This window comes from Bison bison, unplaced genomic scaffold (assembly GCF_000754665.1).
Source record: "Bison bison bison isolate TAMUID 2011002044 unplaced genomic scaffold, Bison_UMD1.0 scf7180017864183, whole genome shotgun sequence".
In the NCBI taxonomy this organism is placed as follows: Eukaryota; Metazoa; Chordata; class Mammalia; order Artiodactyla; family Bovidae; genus Bison; species Bison bison.
Genome location: NW_011494755.1, coordinates 7,377,847 through 7,398,586, shown reverse-complemented (window position 1 = coordinate 7,398,586; position 20,740 = coordinate 7,377,847). Strand labels below are relative to the sequence as shown.

At 39.3% G+C, this 20,740-nt stretch overlaps 1 protein-coding gene across 6 annotated transcripts in view; it reads left to right on the top strand.

Moving 5' to 3' along the window:
• LPAR1 (lysophosphatidic acid receptor 1) overlaps nt 1-20,740 on the top strand; it is a 164,635-nt gene that overhangs the window by 59,910 nt on the left and 83,985 nt on the right. For 4 of the 6 annotated variants that reach the window (XM_010843565.1, XM_010843564.1, XM_010843567.1 and 1 more), the window contains exon 2: nt 11,933-12,092. In XM_010843565.1, the coding sequence (XP_010841867.1) occupies nt 12,048-12,092 (45 nt within the window). In that variant the 5' untranslated portion in view covers nt 11,933-12,047. Of the gene's footprint in view, nt 1-2,527; nt 2,634-6,138; nt 6,225-11,932; nt 12,093-20,740 lie in introns of those variants that run through there. The other 2 variants (XM_010843568.1, XM_010843566.1) reach the window with 2 other exon arrangements.

The window sequence follows — 20,740 nt, the reverse complement described above, 5'->3', positions numbered from 1 at the left end:
CTCTTCACAGATTCCTGTGTGCTTCTCTGATCTGTTCTCTGGTGAGTACTCAAGGCAGGGGATGGCAGGGCTGCAGATCTCTGGGGTTTTCTTTCTGGTTCTCTTCTCTATGGTATTCTGTTCTGGTAACTCTAGCTGCTTAGAGCTGCTTGTGTTCCCAGATATGCTTCTTTAACTCAGTAAGTTCTCTGGGTTCCACCTGGATTTCCCCTGTATGGTGGCTGGCCACTCTTGAGGCAGGAAGCCAGGTCAATCATGAAGTGAAAGTGAAAGTCGTGCAGTGTGTCAGACTCTTTGCGACCCCATGGACTACACAGTTCATGGAATTCTCCAGGCCATAATCCTGAAGTGGGTAGCCTTTACCTTTTCCAAGGGATCTTCCCAATCCAGGGATTGAACCCAGGCCTCCCACATTGCAGGCGGATTCTTTGCAGCTGAGCCATAAGGGAAGCCCAAGACTACTGGAGTGGGTCGCTTGTTGTTTCTCCAGCGGATTTTCCCGACCCAGGAATCGAACTGGGGTCTCCTGCATTGCAGGTGGATTCTTTACCAACTGAGCTCTCAGGGAAGTCTGGGTCAATCATAGTGCTTACCTGTTCTTTTCCTACTTCTGACGTGTTCAGTATTTTGTATATTTTATTATTTTTCTTTTTTAAGACAGGCAGTCATCTGGTCTTAGCCCTGTATATTATTTTTCTGTAGAAAATTAAAGTATCCACAGTACCTCAGAATACATATATATATATATATATGTGTGTATATATATATATATAAAACCTTACTGTGTAGATATGTTTCCCAAATGGGATAAATATATAGATACCTAATTTAAATACAATTTAATTTTTATTGGGTATATAAATTGAATTGCATGGGAACATAATTTTAATAATTCAGTTGGCAAGCACTGTATTATTCATTGCTAAAGTTTTCTAGTCTTATATGCTATTGTATTAAGCCCTCTTGTAGTAAAATCTTCATCCTTCATGAACTCTTTCCACAGTATAAATTTATAGTTGTAGAGTTACATAGTCTCTGATCCAGTGTACGTTTTAGAATCTTGATGCAAGCCACACAAACACATGCGCTCATCCATATTGTATTCCAGAAAGATTGTATAGTTTGTCTACACCAGAAATAAATGTGTCTGTTCTCTTACACTGTGGGAAACACATCAGAAAACTATCTTCCAGGCATAACTTTTTTATGTTGAGGTGCAGTTGTAGTTTTAAAAATTTAAATTTATTTTATTGAAGTAGAGTTGATTTATAATGTTAGTTTCCGCTATACAGCAAAGTGATTCAGATATATAGAGATAGGTGTTTTCTTTTTCATATTCTTTTCTATTATGGTTTGTTACAGGATAGTGAAAATAGTTCCCTGTGCTATACACTAGGATTGTGTTGTTTATCCATTCTATATATAATAGTTTGCATTTGCTAACCCCAACCTCGCAATCCATCTTTTCCCGCTGCCCCTGTTCCCCCCGAGCAACCACAAATATGAGCAACCATAAATATGAGGTACATAGAGTGAGTTTTAAATCACTCTTCAGGCACTCAGAATTTATTTTGACTTATTTTCTGAAAAGTATTTGAAGTTTAAGCTACTGGAAACCTTAAGTAATGGAAGATGCCTCTGTCCACAGAATCCTTTGCTGTTATTCTGGGCTGAATGCTTTTCTTATCACAGCTGCAGACTTCTATATTTTGGCCAGCTATTTTGACCGTATGCCTCCACCCCCATTTGCTTTCCCTTTTTCCTTCTTTCCCTTTCCCTCACACCCTTCTATTCTAAGTAATTTGGGAATTACTTCTGATTTTAGAAACATGCATTTGCTCTTAGAAGAAAATATCCCTCAAGCCTCCTACATTGGCTCTGGTTGGAAGAATCTAGCTCATCCTGAGGGTTGATTGTAAAGTTGTAATCTCTTTGTCCTGAAACCTGTGGACTGCAGACATTCCAACATAGCTCAGAGGCTCTCTCCATAAACATCCCTCAATAGAAATGTACCCACCCTATCTGTGCTTCAGGATATTTACTTTCTTGGGTGGAACTCTTGATTGCCTAAAGTCTTTGCAGGCTCTGGGTCCCTATGCAAAAGGCTGGGTCAAGGCATGCAGATAACAAGGAGTTTGGACATTGTGGCCTTGGGTAATGGAAAGAAAAAGGGTGGTTGTAAGTCTGTTTCTTATTCAAATAGTAATTCTTTTCATTGCCCTTTCAAGAGGATTTTTTAGATCTTTTAGTTGACTTCTCTTCCTTTGCTCTCATCCCTTTCTTTTTGCTCTCTCCCTTTAGATTTAGCATGCTCATGAGTTTCTTTCTTTTTTCTTTTTTTTAACTTATAGGATACGTTTCTCTTGGCCAGTTTCTGACCCATTATTCCTAAACTTCAGGTCACCCCTGTTTTCTAAATAATATCGCACAAACTAGCTTGGCATGTAAACAGAGTTTGACTAATTCATCCTTGACCCTAGTAGTGAAGACCATTGTAAGACTTTTTTCAAAAATTGTGTTTTTACAGTTCCTGGTTATTTGGACAAGTTTCAGGATAGCATCTCTCCCCAGCAGGAGCACTTTCCAAAAGGGAAAACTATACACCTGTCAATACAGTCTTTGAAATCAGAACTGTGAGTTTATTTAAATACTTCTGGCCAGTTCTTTAATCTGTAGAGTCTTGAGCTCTGTCAGAGTACACATATAACAGTGCGGTTGTGGTGCTTGGGTTTCTTTTGTGCGGGTTGCGTGAGCACGATGGGCTAGCTGTATTCCTGCGTTTGAACACATTAGCCAATTGCCATGTAGAGAGAATGGTAGACTTTTAGGCCAAATGTAAGTTTGACTGAAAAGCTGGAAAAGCAAATGGAAAAACTGATCCTATCAGTTTTGTGAAAAAGGAAAGATTTAAGAACATGAAATATATATGAAATATATTGTCTTCAGTGTGTAAACTGAGGGCTTCCCTGGTGGCTCAGTGGTAAAGAACCTGCGTGCAATGCAGGAGATGCAGGTTCGAGTCTTGGATGGGGAAAATCCCCTGGAGAAGGAAATGGCACCCCACTCCAGTATTCTCGCCTGGGAAATCCCATGGACGGGGAGCCTGGCAGTCCGTGGGGTCACAGAGAGAGTCAGACACGACTTAATGACCAAACAACACAGTGTAGTATTGTATGACTCTCAAAATGTGAAGAATGTTTTCCTTTTTCTTGTGATTTCCTGGAGTTTTTAATATTAGTTCATCATATTTATATGCATTTCAGTTGGACAGTTTCTTTTAATAGTTATAATAGCTACATTTTTTGGTCAGCATTATTATCACAGATATTCCTTGTTTACATGGAATATCTTACCATGTAATCTCATCAATATTCCGTGATAAGAAGCTCATGCTGAAGCTCTCCTGAGCACATTATTTTGATTTATCACCTGTATTATGTCATCTGTGGAAATTTCAGGGTGTAATATATCCTAATTTCATTTAATACAAGTGCCTTGTGTTTGCTATTGCAGATAAATGATGCCATGGCTGAATGTATAGTTTGAGTCATTCTACATTTTTGACGAAATGAAATGTTGCTTCTTTGTCTTGTCAGCTGTTGTGGCCAAGTTGATGACTGTGTCCAGCCTAAGTTTTTCCCTTTGTGATTTTGATTTTCTCCCCATTTTGTTTTTTCATGGGAATTCTTTTAACTCTTGAAGTTTATTTATTTAACAAACCTGCATTTCAGTTGTAGATCATGCACTTCATATTTTTCCTGAAATGAGCTCTTTCTTTTAATTGTTGTAACATATAAATGACATATAATTTACATTTTCAAGTTCAGTAGAGCTAAGTATATTTACATTGTTGTGGAACAGATCTTCAGAACTCTCTCTGTCTTACAAAACTGAAACTCTCTGCCAATTAAAAATCAACTCCTCATCCTCTCCCTCTCCAGCCCCTGGCAACCACCGTTCTACACACTGTCTCTATGAATTTGACTCCTCTAGGTACCTCATATAAGTGGAATCACAAAATATTTGTCTTTTTGTTACAAGCTTTTTTCACTTAGCATAATGTCCTCAGGGTTCACCCACGTTGTAATATATGCCAGAATTTCCTTCTTTAAGGCTGAATGATATTCCATTATATGCATTTAAAGTACTGCATTTTGTTTATCCATGTATTTGTCCCTGGACACTTGAGTTGCTTTCATCTTTTTCTCTATTATTGTGAATAACACTGCCATGGACATGGGTGTTCAGATATCTCTTTGAGACCCTGCTTTCAATTATTTTGGGTGTATACACCCAGCAGTGTAATTGTGGGCTTAAAAAAATTCTACGTTTAATGTTTTAAGAAGCTGCCATTCTGATTTCTACAGCAGCTCAAGTATTTTGCATTCCCATGAGCAATACGTAAAGGTTCCAATTTCCCCACAGCCTTGCTTATTTTGTTAGCAACAATTCTAATTGATGTGAGGTGTTCTTATCGCATTGTGGTTTTGATTTGCATTTCCCTAACAATTAGTGCTGTTGACTATCTTGTCAGGTGTTTTTTTGACCATTTGAATGTCTCTGGAGAAATGTTTACTCAAGTCTTATTTTTTAGTTCAGTTGTTTGATTTTCTTCTTGTTGAGTTTCTTTATTCTGGATATCAATTCCTTTTTAGGTATATGATTTACAGATATTTTGTCCCGTTCCATGGATTATCTTTTCATTCTCAATTGTGTTTTTTTGCACAGGAGTTTTTAATTTTGATTTAGTGCATTTCATCTTTTTTTCTTTGTGTTCTTTAAGCTTAAGAACTTAACGTCTTTTAGGAAAAGCTTACTTTTCTTGTTAAATAACTTATGTTCTATTTGTTCTTTCTGGATGTATTAATTCTTATTCTATTGAATCTGTATTTTTTATGCTCCACAGCCATAATTTCCAATCATTCTAGTAACTATTATATTAAAGCATGTGTGATTTTTCTCAAACTTGTCTTCCATGGCATCAACTTGGTCTTCTATAGTGACACGTCTGCCTGTTGTAGTTTTAATACATTTTTAGTTTCAACAGTTTTATTTTCTTTTTCCTTTTTTGTTTTTATTTTTTTTTAATCAATGTTATAAAGAGTCAAATAGCTATATGAGGATTTCTAAGAAAAAGGAGTTCTTTTCTCCCTTCCTGCCTTGTCTCTTCCCCATAACTACCATTTTCAGTTGATTTAGTTGCTTCATTGGGTATTTGCATTATATCACTAAGATTTATCCTTGTACTATTGGATATGTCAGTTTCAAGTATTGATAGACATTCCTGTGGAAGATGTGTTGCACGCATACTCCCCTCCCGAACCTCTCTATCCTGATACATTAGGTTGTAGATCATGTCAGTTTTCAGTGTTAATGTTATTATGACCTTGATAATATCATTCACAGCTGAGCCATCTAGAACTCTGTGAATCCTTTTCTTCTTCCGTAAATTCTCTTTTAAATTTTCATTTTTCTTCTTATGTGTGCTTACTTTTCCGTGTGCTGGTTATTCTGTTCTATATGCTTAGGAGGCTTTGTGTTCTTTCAGTCCCAAGCTATCAGTTCTAGAAATCTGTCAACATACTCACAGACCGTCAGTCTGTCCAGTCAACTTTGTCATCTCGCAATGTCCTTTCACAAGCAGGCCAGGAATTCCCTTTAGTTTTCTCCTGAAGTGAACTTTTGTTCCTGTATCTCACGCCTTCATTTTGACTAGTTTCCTCCCTACTTTGCGAAGGACATCCTGCAATGAGACTGCAGATTGTAAATCACTTTCTTTATTGTCCATTGTCTTCCAGCTTCTAGGTTGCTATTGAGAAATGCAGACTTTCTGATTCCTAATCCTTTGTCCATGAGCTCCCCCTATCACTTTCTGATCAGTTACAAGAATTTTTAAAAAATCTTTTGTGTTAAAAAAAAAATCATGATGATGTGCTTAAAATGGGCATATTAAAATTGATAGAAGTGGGCATGTTGGTTATCAGTGGACCTTACAAGTCAACAAACTTAGGACTTGTCACTTTAGGAAATGTTTTGATTTTGTTACTTGATCTCCCTGACCCACCCTTACACCGCCCACTCCACTCCATTTCCTTTTTTTTTTTTTTTCTTTAATTCTGGAATTGCTTTTGTTTGGCTGTTAGATCTCCTGGACCAGTCCTCCAGCTTTCTCATTCTTAACTGTTCTGTTTTCCTTCAGTTTGTCTTTTGGCTCTGCATTTTGGGTAAGTTTCTTAACTTTATGTTCCAGTCCTTCTCCTGCCTTTCCAGTTACCGGTTTTTAAGTCTCCTGTTTTTGTTTGAATGGGCGCAGCATCTTCTTCCTGATGTTACTGTTGTTAAGATCTTTTCATCTACTCAGATTCCAGAGAAGACTCTTCCAGACTTAGCCTTTAGATATAAGGCTGGTTTCAGATGCTTAAGGTAAATAAATAGATAAATAGAAATAGATAAATACTGAGCAAGACAAGCTATAGCCCTGACCTTCCTCTTGTTCATCTTGCTCATCCAGGTTTGAGGTTAAGAGTTTCTTGTCTAGTTTCTGCTGGACTAGAGAGTATAGAGCTCTCTGAAGAAGGATACATGAAATCTGAAATATTTTCCTCCCTGATCTAACTGGCTCTATTTACGTGTAATTTGGAGGATAAATGTATCCATTCCTGGTTTCAGCATTGATGACTTCTTTCCTCTTTTGGTACTTTATGTTCATCTACTTATTTGGGGAATGGAAGCTTTGAAATCTTTAGTCATGTAAAGTGAAATTGAAGTTGCTTAGTCGTGTCTGACTCTTTGTGACCCCCATGGACTATAGCCTACCAGACTCCTCTGTCCATGGGATTTTCCAGGCAATAGTACTGGAGTGGATTGCCATTTCCTTCTCCAGGGGATCTTCCCGACCCAGGGATTGAGCCCAGGTCTCCCTCATTGTAGACAGACGCTTTACCCTCTGAGCCACCAGGGAAGTCCTGTAGGCCCCACCCAAAGCTGTGGTTTATCTTCTTTCACTAATACCATTTTCTGCTTTTTTATTCTGTTTTCTACTTTATTGACTGCCTTCATTCAGGTCTGTAATTCATAATTTTTTGGTTAATGTTGACTCATGTCTGATCTCATATTTCCTAAAGTTACCTTTTATGTTGTATACCTATTTCTTAAGTAAATGTTTGCTCTGACTCTAGAGTCTTCCTTCTCTTGAGCTGAACAATATTTTTCATTTGCCTGGTGGATATGAATTTTTCTGTGTCTTATCCTTAGAGAGGGAAGTCTGTGTATATTCAGTATCAGGTATTGCCCTGTATTCTTTTAAGGGGCTGAGATGAGTCATTATTTGACTTAAGTCCAGATGAAGGAAAAAGGTTAGATTTATAATAGATAAATTTGCCAAGTTAGAAATTCATCTTCCTATGAGGCCTAGGAAAAGAGCCAGCATCAGCTCCAGAAGTAATCAAAGGAAACAGTTGCCTCAGAACCAGAGACTTTGTTTTAAGGTATTTGGTGTTGCACTCAGTAATTAGAAAGATCATTGTCACTTGGCATGGCTGCCCATATCAGAAGCCAGCTGGTAGTGCTTTTTTCCCACATATTTTCTGGGCCAGTCATTATGGCTACATGTAAATTAGAAGTAAATACAGCCAGAGATTACTTGCTCAGTCAGAGCCAGGAACCCCTTTTAAGGAGCTGAATGTATTTTAAATGTACTCCAATGCTCCATGTCTTAGTTCACTCTAGCCCTCATCCTTCTTAACAGGGAGCATCATTGTGAGTCTGTTGGGGTCTCATTTACTTATTTTCTGTCCATGTAATTATAGTTTCACATGAAAGCAATGTTGAGCTTTAAATGTTCTCCAACCTTCCATGTTGATTCTTGCCAGTATATTTTTCTGAAAGTTTGAGCAACAGGTAGGATCCATCTGTGGCTTCTAGGATTGAGTCAGGATATTTCCTTTTCTTATATTCAGTTGGTTATTTCCTGTTAATCTAGCACAGAACCATGAGCCTATGTGGCTTTCATACTTGTAGATTGTATTTTATTTAAACATTTTTTATAAAATATTTTTTTAATTGAAATATGGTTGATTTACAATGTTTCAGTTTCAGATGTACAACAAAGTGATTCAGTTTGACATACATACATATCTATTTTTTTTTCAGATTCTTTTACCTTGTGAGGTATTACAAAACATTGAGTATAGTTCCCTGTGCCATATAGTAGGTCTTTGTTGACTATATAATGGGTGTGTGTCAATTTTGAGCTATGGGGAGGAATTTTGAGGTAATTCATAGCGAGTGACTGTCAAATGAATGAATAGGCATGTCAATCGGTGACAAAGCTCGTGTTCTGCTAGTAGCGTTAGGTGTGGGTTTGTGGTTTTGAGAAGGATAATAGAGATTAGAAATCATGCCTAGAATAGAACATGGGGACAACTAGGGAGGAAGAGAAGGGAAAAGAGTGATGGCCAAGGGCACCTGGGGTTAATGGAGCCAACTCACACTGCTTTGTGGTTTCCTGTTATCAAGAGCCCAAAGGAAATAGAGAGTTAGGCTGGTTATAAGAACTTCAGGACAGGTATCTAAATACTTGGAAGAGTTCAAAGAGGGTTGAGTTTTGTTTTTTTTTTTTTAATTCTGTGCAGCTCTGTAGTTGGCAGTCTGGGGCTCTGAGAAAGCAGGAGATGGTATGTCAAAGTAATCTGGCTTACTTGGCCAGGGACTGAATGGCATCATTACTTAGGAGATTGTCTTTGGTGTCATCACATCTCTTCCCCCATGATTTGTACAGTTTTGTAATTAAGTTGAGCAGTACATAGGTTTCATGAATGTAATTTTAAGACGTTGCTTCCCAAGAGAGCTATTTTATACTCTTTGAGGTAGTATTGCTTAGCTCTTACATTTTCAGAGTTAAGTAACCATACCCCATGTTATAAAGGGCTTCTCATAGTGTAAGAACAGGTTCAACATACACTTTTATGAATCTTCTAGTGTTACACAGTATTAGCCCAGAAACAAAAATCTCTTCGTCTGAAAATAGGAAAGGTTCAAACACAAAAGCATCTAAACTCGATATGTCTTCCATGCTTTAGGGGAAGACAGTTAATGTTTTGTCTTGATCTTCTTCTTCAAAAAGGAAACTAACAATCTGTATTGTCTACTGTATAGCTCAGGGATGTGTCACATAAATCAACACTAGGGGTACATCATTAACATGTTATGTGGATGAGAGCGGGGTTTGGGGAAATAGGTACTCTGCAGGACATCTGACTTGCATCTTGCTTCCTTCAGAACTTTCTGGAATTTTTGGTTAGAAAATCTCCAAGCTTTTTCTCTTGGTTAACTGTTGTTCACTTGGAAGGTTCATCGGTGGACAGGCCCTGTGGGGGGTTCCGGCTCACGTCTCAGCTCTGTCGTTTCCTGGCTCCTGCCTGGGGATGACACATAAACCCTTCAAAGTCTCAAGTTTCTTATCTGTGAAATGAGTTGACAGTATCTACCTCAAACTGCGCGTGAAATGACTGCACCCTTTCTCAGCATCTTGTTCACTGAATCCCAGTCTCCTACCCTTTCCCCTTTTGCTATCAGCAGTGATGCCATATGGCATTTGTTACACCCATGTCTTTATCCTTTTTCTGACTGTAGGCTGGGTACCCAGCATTCACATTTTAGGCAACTCTTTGTACTCTGAATATGGGGAATATTTTAAGGTCATATTGCTTAATGATGTAACTCAGCAGAAATGATATTGGACCCACACGAATATTTAAGAATAGAATCTCACTCGCCTTCCGTATTTCTTTTTGGTTATCATGCCGTTCATATAATCATAGAACAAGATGGTGTGAACTGTAAATATGCGAGAAGGAAAACAGGGGGAAAAAGTAGGGGTGGCACCAAATGATGCCAGGAATAAGTTCAGTACAAAACAGTGCACCGTGGGGCCCTATAACTTTCCTAGGGTAGGGTCAGCTTTCCGACAGCCCTCACAAAAGAGAGGCCCTCTGTGGATGCGTGCCTTCCTCCTGGGCTATTTATTTAACTTCACAGTGTGATGAACAGCAGGTCTTTCCTCCCTAAAACTGGGACTGAAGAGAACATCACTGTTGTCTCAGGGTAGCTATGGAATTTTGTGTGGATCATTAGACCAAAATGTCTTGGCAGCTTGACTTTGATTTGTTAATAAAAAATAGTCACTGACAGAATGTTAGAGGAGGAAAGTAGAAAGGTACCACACTTCTGAACAACGAAAACCTAAAGTGATGAAAACTGTAGTATGAAGGATAATAGATAAAGACAGGATAAAAATCAGAATAGCAAGTTCAAAGAAGTTGCTGCCAAACCTAGATTGTTTCTTAGGAAACAGTTCTTCTGAGGTTATGTGACTTGCCCAGCATCATTCAGGTAATAGAGAAGAGTGCCAGAGGATTTGCAGAGACTTGGCTTAGATATCCAAATCCACCGTTACTAACTGCTCAAGATTACTGACTTGGATTTTGTGATCCTGGTTCATGACTTTTACTGTTATGAAAAGTATCATTTCCCAATAGTATGATAGTGTTCTGGTGTCATTTTGCATGCTGGGGAAACCAGAAAGTGTATTTACAGACAAATGCTGCCTTTTTGAGGCAAGATTCGGCTCAGTTTTATTCATTATGCCCTTAGTTCACTGTGGATGTTCCATAATTACGTTTTGAGTAAAAGAAAGGATATTGTTAGGTGGTATGAAAGCAACCTAAAAGTGAAAAATTGTCTTAAAATGAAAGTATTTTCTTAAAGTCTTTTTTTAATTAATTTTTTTAATTGAAGGGTAATTTACAGAATTTTGTTGTTTTCTGTCACACCTCAACATGAATCAGCCATAGGTACACATACATTCCCTCCCTTTGGAACCTCCCTCCCATCTTAAGGTCTTAAAATGAAAAATCGTCCCCCTCTGTACTAGATTGAGATGTGGAAATAAGTCACATCCATCTAGCATCCTCTAAGAATGTTGAGAGGGATTGAGAAATGGACTCTTCCTCACACCTGTGGAAGTTTGATTTACAAAGCCCCCTCCCCCACTGCCCATCCACGTACTTATTCTTGTGACCCACTCCTTTAACTTTGGGGTATCTTGCCTTTCTTTAATTCTGAAAATGGTAACAAGTTCCCTAAGGAAATGTAAACATGGAACGCATTCGCTTAAATCTCATCTGGGACTGGGACTTGGTGCTCTAGGACTGATTCTCTATGAACAAAAAGTACAATTCCACTCATCTCTCTTCATCAGCCCTCAGGTTTTCAGCTGCTAATGGGCAGGGTTGAACTGGGTGTGTCTCTAAGACGCTTGATGAAAGAAAGTGAAGTCACTCAGTCGTGTCCGACTCTTTGCGACCCCGTGGACTATAGCCCGTCCACCAGGCTCCTCCGTCCATGGGATTCTCCAGGCAAGAATACTGGAGTGGGTTGCCATTTCCTTCTCCAGGGGATCTTCCTGACCCAGGGATCGAACCAGGTCTCCTGCATTGCAGGCAGATGCTTTAACCTCTGAGCCACCAGGGAAGCCACTTGATACTTGATACTGTTATTCTATTTGCTCTTTGCCTATATAGTGAAGGCTCTTAATTGTGAGTTACTCAGTTTCTTATTTAAGGACAAGAGGGCCCTTCCCCCTTCCTACTCTCCCCCTCTTCACAACTTGAAATCACCTGCTGCAAACATCTGGCTCACGTGCCAAGTTGGCTTTACGTTTATGAAAACATATCATGGTAGAGAAATCCTGGCACTGAGATGTTAGCTGCTCTGTAAGATGCTCCTTCCTGAGTTCCTCTTTGCATTACGCTTGTGGTTGGCTTTTGAGATAGGGTTTTGTTTGTTTGTTTTCGTTGCCCATGGCCAAAGGTGCTTCACTCCCATGTGCTAGTCCTCTGAGGCTAAAGTGGGTTTTCCGATCCTTTTCCAGGTCCACAGTTGCTCCTAGCATGACCGCGATCTGATCAGCAGCCAGGAGAATCTGACTCCCTTGCTGTGGACCTCAGCGCTGGGGCCTGGTCACCGCCCACGACTCCGGAGCTGCCATGGCTGCTGCCTTTACATCCTCCCCTGTCATTTCACAGCCCCAGGTATGTGATTCAGACACACGTAGGTCTGGGCTAATCATCGCTTTGTTGAATGTTTCAATTGAGTTTCAGAACCTGTGTTTGACTCTGGAGATCACACGTGTCTCCTCTGAGTTCTCGTTTGGTGGGGATTTGGATGAGTGTTTTGTGAGGGAGGTGCTTGTTTTTGGCACCTAGGGTGGCTGGCTGCTACTGGAGGCGTCCAACTCCAAATCAAGAGAGTCAGTAGCAGATCCCCCTGTTGGCTTTTTTAGGGTTTATCTCAGAACTGATCTAATCTTATAACAAGTTTTCTGAATGCTGTCTTGGTGTCCTCCTCCTATAATGATGATTATTTTACCTTGACCTGTTCTAGTAACTTTGAGAAGGAAACGCAATTCCAGAAACTTCTGAACCACAGTAATGTGAGTTACTTTTACTGTCCAGAGAAGAACAGTCACACAGCAGGAACATTGTTTTCACTGTTTTACAATCTGATCTACTGAAATGCTAACTGAACCCTTTCAGTTTCAGGAGGCAGCATGGTACAGCGGGGAAACAGACTTTGGAGTCATTACACATGTGTTCACATCTCAATTATTGGGTAAAGGGCCTTAGTCATGCTGACGTCACTCAACTTCCATGTCTTCTCATGTAGTCATCCCTCACAGCACCGTTATAGGGATTCATGGAGAGGATCTATGCAAAGCACAAATCAGCAAGTGTGATTTCCCAAATGCTCTTCTTTCACTGTCTTCTCCTTTTATTTTTTGGCTGCACTGCGCACATGTGGGATCTTAGTTCCCTGACCAAGGATTGAATCTGTTTCCCCTGCATTAGAAGCATGAAATTTTAATCACCAGACCACCGGGGAAGTCTCTTCTCTTCCTTTTAGACTGTGACCTCCGATCACATTCATGAGAATCACTTTTAGGGCCAAGGTGGAAGAAAAAAGCATGATTTTGAGAAAAAGTCATATTGATTGAAATTTGAATGTTTATGATACAAAATACTTTTCTACACCTTTTTTTCTTTGAATCATTTTGCAGGCTACTAAATTTTGTATATATTTCTTTATTTCATTGAATATAAATTTTATATGCTATGGGAGCCTTCATAAGAAAATGAAGATCTGAAAAAAGAAAACTACATATTTTTATACTGGGGTATTTTTTTTTTTTTTTTGGTCTGATTTCTAAAAAAGTTTTTTTTTAATTGAAATATAGTAGATTTACATTTTGTATTAGTTTCAATTGTACAGCCAAATGATTCAGAGAGATATATATATATATATATATATAATCCTTTTTCATATTCCTTTCCCTTATGTGTTATTACAAAATATTGAGTGTAGTTCCTTGTGCTATAGAGTAGGCCCCTGTTGCATATATTTTAGGTCAGGGTGTGTGTGTCTGTGTGTGTGCAAAGAAAGGGAGGGAGGGAGAAAGAAGAAAAAGGAGCTTTTCTACTGTATTTACTGTAAATGTTTTTCTTCTTCTCTAAAAGACTTGGGATTTTATCACATGGGAGTAGTCATTGCTGTTCCTGAGCATTATAAAGTTTGTAGTGTCATTTTCCAGAATGCTTAGTGTTATCACCATCATGTGTATTTCTCTTGCTGGTAAACGGATCATTGCCTTTTCAACACTTCATTTACTTTGGGTGTTTGATTTCCATTCCCCTCAGTAGTGTTCTTGGTACCCGAGAGATGTGGTAAATGGGTGAACAGATTTAGTGCCTGTTACCTAAGGTCACCATTTCAAAGTCCACTGGAGTTGTTCCCTTGCAATGACTGTTCTTAGCCTTTTGTGAATAAGTTAGGCCCTGATCCAGGTTTCCTGGACAGGACATTTCAGCACCCTGGCCTTGCTGCTCTCGTTTGTCAGCATTTCCAACAGCATCATCTTATCGACACATCTTTGCTCTTACACAAGCTACTATCAGCCGGTGAGTGATATAAATATTTTTAAATGATTCATTTAATGAAAATGTTTAGCACCACCCTATGTAGAAAGAGGTCATATTTAACATAAACACTTGAGGAAATGTGTATTCTTGTAAAGTCTCTGTGGGGAAGTAAATTGGTCCAGTCACTCTGGAAGGTAATTTGACAGTATCTGTTAAAATTATAGACCTTCACACATCCCCTGTTCCCATCTAGATACTTATGTTAGAAAAACATGATTCCAAGGATATGTGCAGGGAGATATTCCCTGAAACATTAGTTGAAGACCAAGCAGTAGAAAACTTTCTAATAATCAATAGTAGAAGGACTTAATAAAGTCAGTCATGTTGATATGATTTAAATACAGCAGTTAAATGAGGATATCTGTATATCTCAACACAACTCTGTCTCCTCAAGATATCTAATGGAGGGAAAAGAAAGCAAGATGCAGAATAATACTTATAGGAAAATATAATTAAAACTGTAAAACAAGACCATATGTTCTTAGGGATAAACATATGGTACATTAATATAAATGCATATAGTGAAAACTCTGTAATACACATTGTCCACAGGAACGAAATTGCCCCCAAGAGGGCAAAAAATGGACCTTGGGAGATGAAAAATCCCTGCAGAGCTTAACCCTGCCTGATGAAAACCTATTCCTAAGTACTTAGTTTCTCCTTAGGGAGAACTTGAATTTAATTAAAATTTCTTCCTTGAGAGTCACCAATAGAAAAAAAAGGAAACACTGGTCTAGAAGGATGCACAAGACTCTGCAGTCACACTGCCTCAATTCCAACCCTGGTTCCAGCATTTCCTAACTGAGCCCATGGTGGGAGGGGAGAAAAAAATATTCACTCTGTCAGTGCCTCCATTTTGTCGTCTGGAAAACGAGCATCATCATGAAAAAGCCAAATCCGTAGGGTGGTTTTAAGGTGGAAATGAGATCATGTGTATAAAATTTATAAGAGTATTTAATATATTTCTCGGTACATCTCAGTATTGTTCAGCAAGCACTATGGCAGGCCTGGGGATGCAAGATAAAGACAGCCTTTGCCCTTTCAGAGTTTAGAAATGTAAGGGGAAATACCCAGTTAAGGAAACAAAAAATTAGAGTGCTGTGTCACAAATGCTGTCATGTGGGAAGTATGGGTGCTCTTTGGGGTAAAGTGGAATGATGTGTAGGATTAGGGAAGATGTCTCAAAGGAAGACTAGCAGGCTAGGAGCTTATTCATGAGTATAAGTTATTCTGGTAAGGGAGAGGATACAGCCCGTGTGAATATAAGTGTCCCAGGGTGGGAGAACTCACAGCTTTCGGTCATAGTAAAGTGGGTGTGAGGGTGTGAGCAGTGATGTCTGGAGCCAGCTGTACCAGCTCACAAGGTCTGACGTTTCAGCTTTCAAAGGAATTTCGTGAGCTGGCTGACTTCATGTTTGTGGCTTGAAATCAGCCAGGGTGGAGTATTTACACCATGGAAGTTGGCAAGCACAGGCCCTGGTACCTAACAGCCCATTGTTAAGTACTGATCAGCATACTTCAGGTTGTAGAAAAGGTAGGGTTGGGTTACAGAGTTGGAGAAGATTTTGCAGGGCCTTGGAAGCCACATGAAGATTTTTAACGTTAATCTCAAGGAAACTTATGTAGCTCATGAGTCTTAGAGCCTGGGTTCAAACCTTACTTTTGACAACTGTGCTGAACCAATTTATTAATGAATCACAACCAGGGAAGTGAGTCCCATGATTTTCACAGAGACTCTGATAGGTGGGGAAACTCAAGCCCCTTGGAAGGAGTCAGCTGTAAGCTGAGGTGTTAGGTCACAGAGAGAGGCAGCTTACCCTTCTGGAGAGATGCAGACCAGTGGGTCACTTGGTTCCCAGGATCCTCTCATCCATGAGGAACCTCATGATTGCTTGTCAGTCCTTCCCATGTAATTTGTGCAGTCAGCTTTTAATCCAAGGCTGATTTGCCCTTGCCTGCAAGCTTGTATTCATGTATTCTCTATTATCAAGTTTTCCCCAGGTTCAGAGAAGGTAAAAGCAATTTAAATACAGATCTCCTTAGGCGAGGCGTAATAAGCCATTCACTCCGTCAGCTTTGCCTGGTATTGTCTGGCACATCAACTCGAATTCTTTCAGGGTGAATTCAGGGACCTGTGCAGAGATAAACCCACATTCAAGTGTGAAAGGCCTGACAGTCCTTTCTTAAGACAAAAACAATTGGAAAAAAAAAAGCTTTCAGTTTTGTTACTCTCTATTCACTTGGTAACAAAGAGCATTTTTCTAATCAAGGCTGCCTAATACTAGATATAAACTAATTAATGTGAACAGAATAGCTGGTGATTGTTTCCTACAATAATAGGGAAGAAAGCTTTCATTGTCACTCGTGCTGGAATTGCTGTTCAGTCAGTGAAAGATACGCCTGGTGCTTTGAAGTGGGACAAGTTTGTATTCCTGCTTGACTCCTGCCCAGACTGTTAGATGGATTTTTGTTTGCTCAGGCTGAGAAAGACAGCACCTTGTTCTGAAGCTGGATGGATACCGAGGGCGAAACCAGACTAGCAGCAGCAGGCAGACTGTGCGTAGCTGCTTTATGTTGACTAGTTCAGCTAGTTCAGAATAAAGAGCTCCTGAAGGAAGCTCTGGAGATGTCTGCAGACAGGAACATGCTCGTGCTTTGGTTAAATTAATGAACGTGCTCCTACCCTGCAGGGCTGGGAGGATGGAGGGGATGGAGATAGAATGGGTAAGCAAAAAGCTTGCCACTCTTAATGACCGTTTTCTGTATCTAGAACTCTGTGAGCAGAACTTGAATGGTGGTTCATCTCCTTACTGTGGGTGGAGTATGGATTAAAAGCTTTATTTTACTTTTGAATGGAAGGGTCAATAGTTCAATCCGTGTATGGGTGGTTCAGTCTTTCTCAAACCCAGGTATTAGAGATGAGAAGAGGTGTTTGAGAATTTTGAAGGCGTTCAGATCTCAGAACCCCGATCCCAGCAAGGAAGGAATGTTTGCCATCAGTATTTTACAAGGTGTTCTGTCTCATTTGCCAAGTGGCTGTCTTGGTGTTAAGACAAGGAAACAAAGATACTTTGATCCCTTCAAGTGATTTCCAGTGAATTTCATTAAAAACATGAATTTGGGTAGATGCTCAATGCTTTCAAAACATTTGTTCCCCTAGTCGCTACCCGGTGCTGCAAGTTAACTAACAAGTAGGTATCTGCTTGGTGTCTGTTGGAAGACAGGTATTTTTGAACATCAATACTAATAGGTTTTTAGAGGTTTTATTTCTGATATTAGAAAATGGATAATTTTAGATTAAAGCAGTTGAATTCTGTGTTCAGTGGGTTGTGATTTTGAGATTGAAAGAATTCCATTTTTTTGGAATTTTGTATTATGCAGTTTTCAAATATCACACACACAGACACACACAATCAGAATAATAGAGTGAATCCCAGGATAGCTGTCACTGAGACCCAACAATTATTAGCATTTGGCCAAACTTGATTCACTTTCTCTCATTTTGGGGGAATTAAATATTTTAAAGCAAATCCTTGGCATCCTGTTATTTTATCTCACATTCATACATCAATATGCATCTCTAAGAAAGAACTCACTTATATTGCCACAGTCCCATTCCTCCACAGAGTAAAATTAAAAACAACTTTTAAAATTATTTTCTACTCAGCTATGTTCAGAATTTCCCAGTTGCTTTTCTCAGAAGTGTTTTTGCAATTGGTGTGTAAAGAGTTATCTTTTAAAAACATTGATTAGATTAGTTTACTCTTCTGCCTGAAACTATTCAATGACTTTTAAGGTTTACACAGGGAATTGTTTCAATTACTAAATTATCAGTCCCTAAAGTAAAGGATCATGGTTATCTTGATAGCACTTTCTTGTGGACTACAGTGTGAACAATTGCTTGCAGCGTGAGGTATGTTTCCAGTGCCACACAATGAAGACGCAATGTGATCTGACTTAACCAAACATGGAATTGAGAAACCAGAATGCATAGGATTAGACCCAGGTGAATTTTGGTTCAAATCTAGGTTTAAATCTCTTTCAGTATAGATCTAGCTTCAGCTAATTTTTTTTTTTTTAATCCGTAGAATAATAGACACTGTGCTCACAGATTTAAATGGCAAAATATGTTAGATGCTTTGTACAGTATCAGCATCCTTTAACAGACCACTGACATACATACTGTTAGTTCCTTCCTTTTCCCCCATAATTATTCTGGGAATTTTTTTTTTTTTTTTTTAACAGGGAGAGAGTAGTTACCTCTACATATGGTCTGTGTGTATGACGCACTTACGTAATATGCCAGAAGATCCATCACAGGAAAGCCAAGTTAGATAAACACTCTATGGAAAACTCCAATGTATTGCCAGGAATAAATGCATGTGGAGATAAACATTGAGATTTCTGACTTACTCCATCTTGAACCATGTTTCTGTTAGAAGTTAAATTTGTTCTCATATTGCAATTTGAATTCATCTCTGCCCCCTTTTGTGTTTATAAACACAGATAAAGTTTGAGAGGATATCTTATTTTGCAATCTGAGGGCACGTTTGGAGTTTTCAGTTCATAAGACAAAATTGTACTGGGATACCTAGGGTAAACCACAAACGAGACATTAATATTTGTTTCTTTTTCTAATACATCATTTCTAATCGGTTTAGTCTTTAATGATTAATGGAGTCAATTCTTTATCCTTCAAAGGGGTGAGGCTTCCGCCCTCTCATGACCCATGATGGTGCTCTTAGCCGGTGTTCCTTTTTACTCTCCTAGCTGTCTCCAGTTATTTTCCTTTGAACTTTAGTTATAGTTATTCCATGAATATATGCTAAGGTGGGATAACACCCTGCTGTTTTCACCAGCTGAGGAGATGGTAATCATAGGGTCTGGGGATTTATGTCTTTGGAGAACTGTATCTCACTGTCATAAGACCGTCATTTACAAATTCCACCTTCATTTGCCACATGATGGTACTGCCATTTGGTAATCACACAGCATCCTGTGAAGAACTGCCAGTGAGTTAGACTTAAGTCCATTTTGTAAATGATTATCCTAGACAGGCTCAGGCTGGGAGAGAAGTGAGAAGTGGTTGTTACCTGTTCCTTAGCATTAGATAAAATATTTCTGAAAGGGCCACAAAGGAGATGAATTCCTGAAAGGTGAGATTAGCTATCAAGCACCTTTCAAAGATTCAGGCAACCTTTGGGAGCCAGAACTCCTGTCCTGTAGGAAGAGGAGTAGGGTGTGTTGTTATTGTTCAGTCGCTCAGTCCTGTCCGACTCTTTGCGATGCCATGGACTGCAGCATGCCAGGCTTCCTTGTCCTTCACCTTCTCCCAGGGTTTGCTCAGACTAATGTCGATTGAGTTGATGATGCCATCCAATCATCTCATCCTCTCTTGTACCCTTCTCCTCATGCCATCAATCTTTCCCAGCATCAGTCTTTTCCAATGAGTCGGCTCTTCGCATCAGGTGACCAAAGTATTGGAGCTTCAGCTTAAGCATCAGTCCTTCGAATGAATGTTCAGATTGATTTTCTTTAGGATTGACTAGTTTGATCTAGCTGTCCAAGGGACTCTCAAGAGTCTTCTCCAACACCACAGTTCGAAAGCATCATTTTTTTGGCGCTCATTCTTCTTTATGGTCCAACTCTCAAACATCTGTACATGACTACTGGAAAAACCATAGCTTGGCCTATATAGACCTTTGTCAGCAAAGTGATATTTCTGCTTTTTAATACACTGTCTAGGTTTATCATAGCTTTTCTTCCAAGGAGCAAGCATCTTTTAATTTCATGGCTACAGTCACTGTCCACCGTGATTTTGGAGCCCAAGAAAATAAAGTCTGTCACTGTTCCCATTTTTTTCCCCCATCTATTTGCCATGAAGTGATGGGACCCGATGCCATGATATTAGTTTTTTGAATGTTGATTTTCAAGCCAAATTTTTCATTCTCCTCTTCCACTTTGTCAAGAGGCTCTATAGTTGCTCTTTGCTTTCTGCCATTAAGGAGGTGTCATCTACATATCTGAGGTTATTGGTATTTCTTCCAGCAATCTTGATTACAGCTTGTGATTCATCCAGCCCTGCATTTTGCATGGTGTACCCTGCATAGAGATTAAATAAGCAGGGTGACAATATACAGCCTTGATGTACTCCTTTCCCATTTTGAACCAGTCCGTTGTTACATGTCTGGTTCTAACTGTTGCTTCTTGACCTGCATACAGGTTTTGCAGGAGACAGGTGGGGTGTTCTGATATTCCCATCTCTTTAAGAATTTCCCAGTTTGTTGTGATCACAAAAAGTCTTTAGAGTAATCAGTGAAGAAGAAGTAGATGTTTTTCTGGAATTCTCTTGCTTTTTCGATGATCCAATGGATGTTGGCTATTTAATCTCTGGTTCCTCTGCCTTTTCTAAATCCAGCTTGTACATCTGGAAGTTCTTGGTTCACGTACTGTTGAAGCCTAGCTTGAAGGATTTTGAGCATTACCTTGCTAACATGTGAAATGAGTGCAATTATGTGGTAGTTTGAACATTCTTTAGCATTGCCCTTCTTTAGGATTGGAACAAAACTGACTTTTTCCAGTCCTGTGGCCACTGCTGAGCTTTCCAAATTTACTGGCATATTGAGTGCAGCACTTTCACAGCATCATCTTTCAGGATTTGAAATAGCTCAGCTGGAATTCCATCACCTCCACTAGCTTTGTTC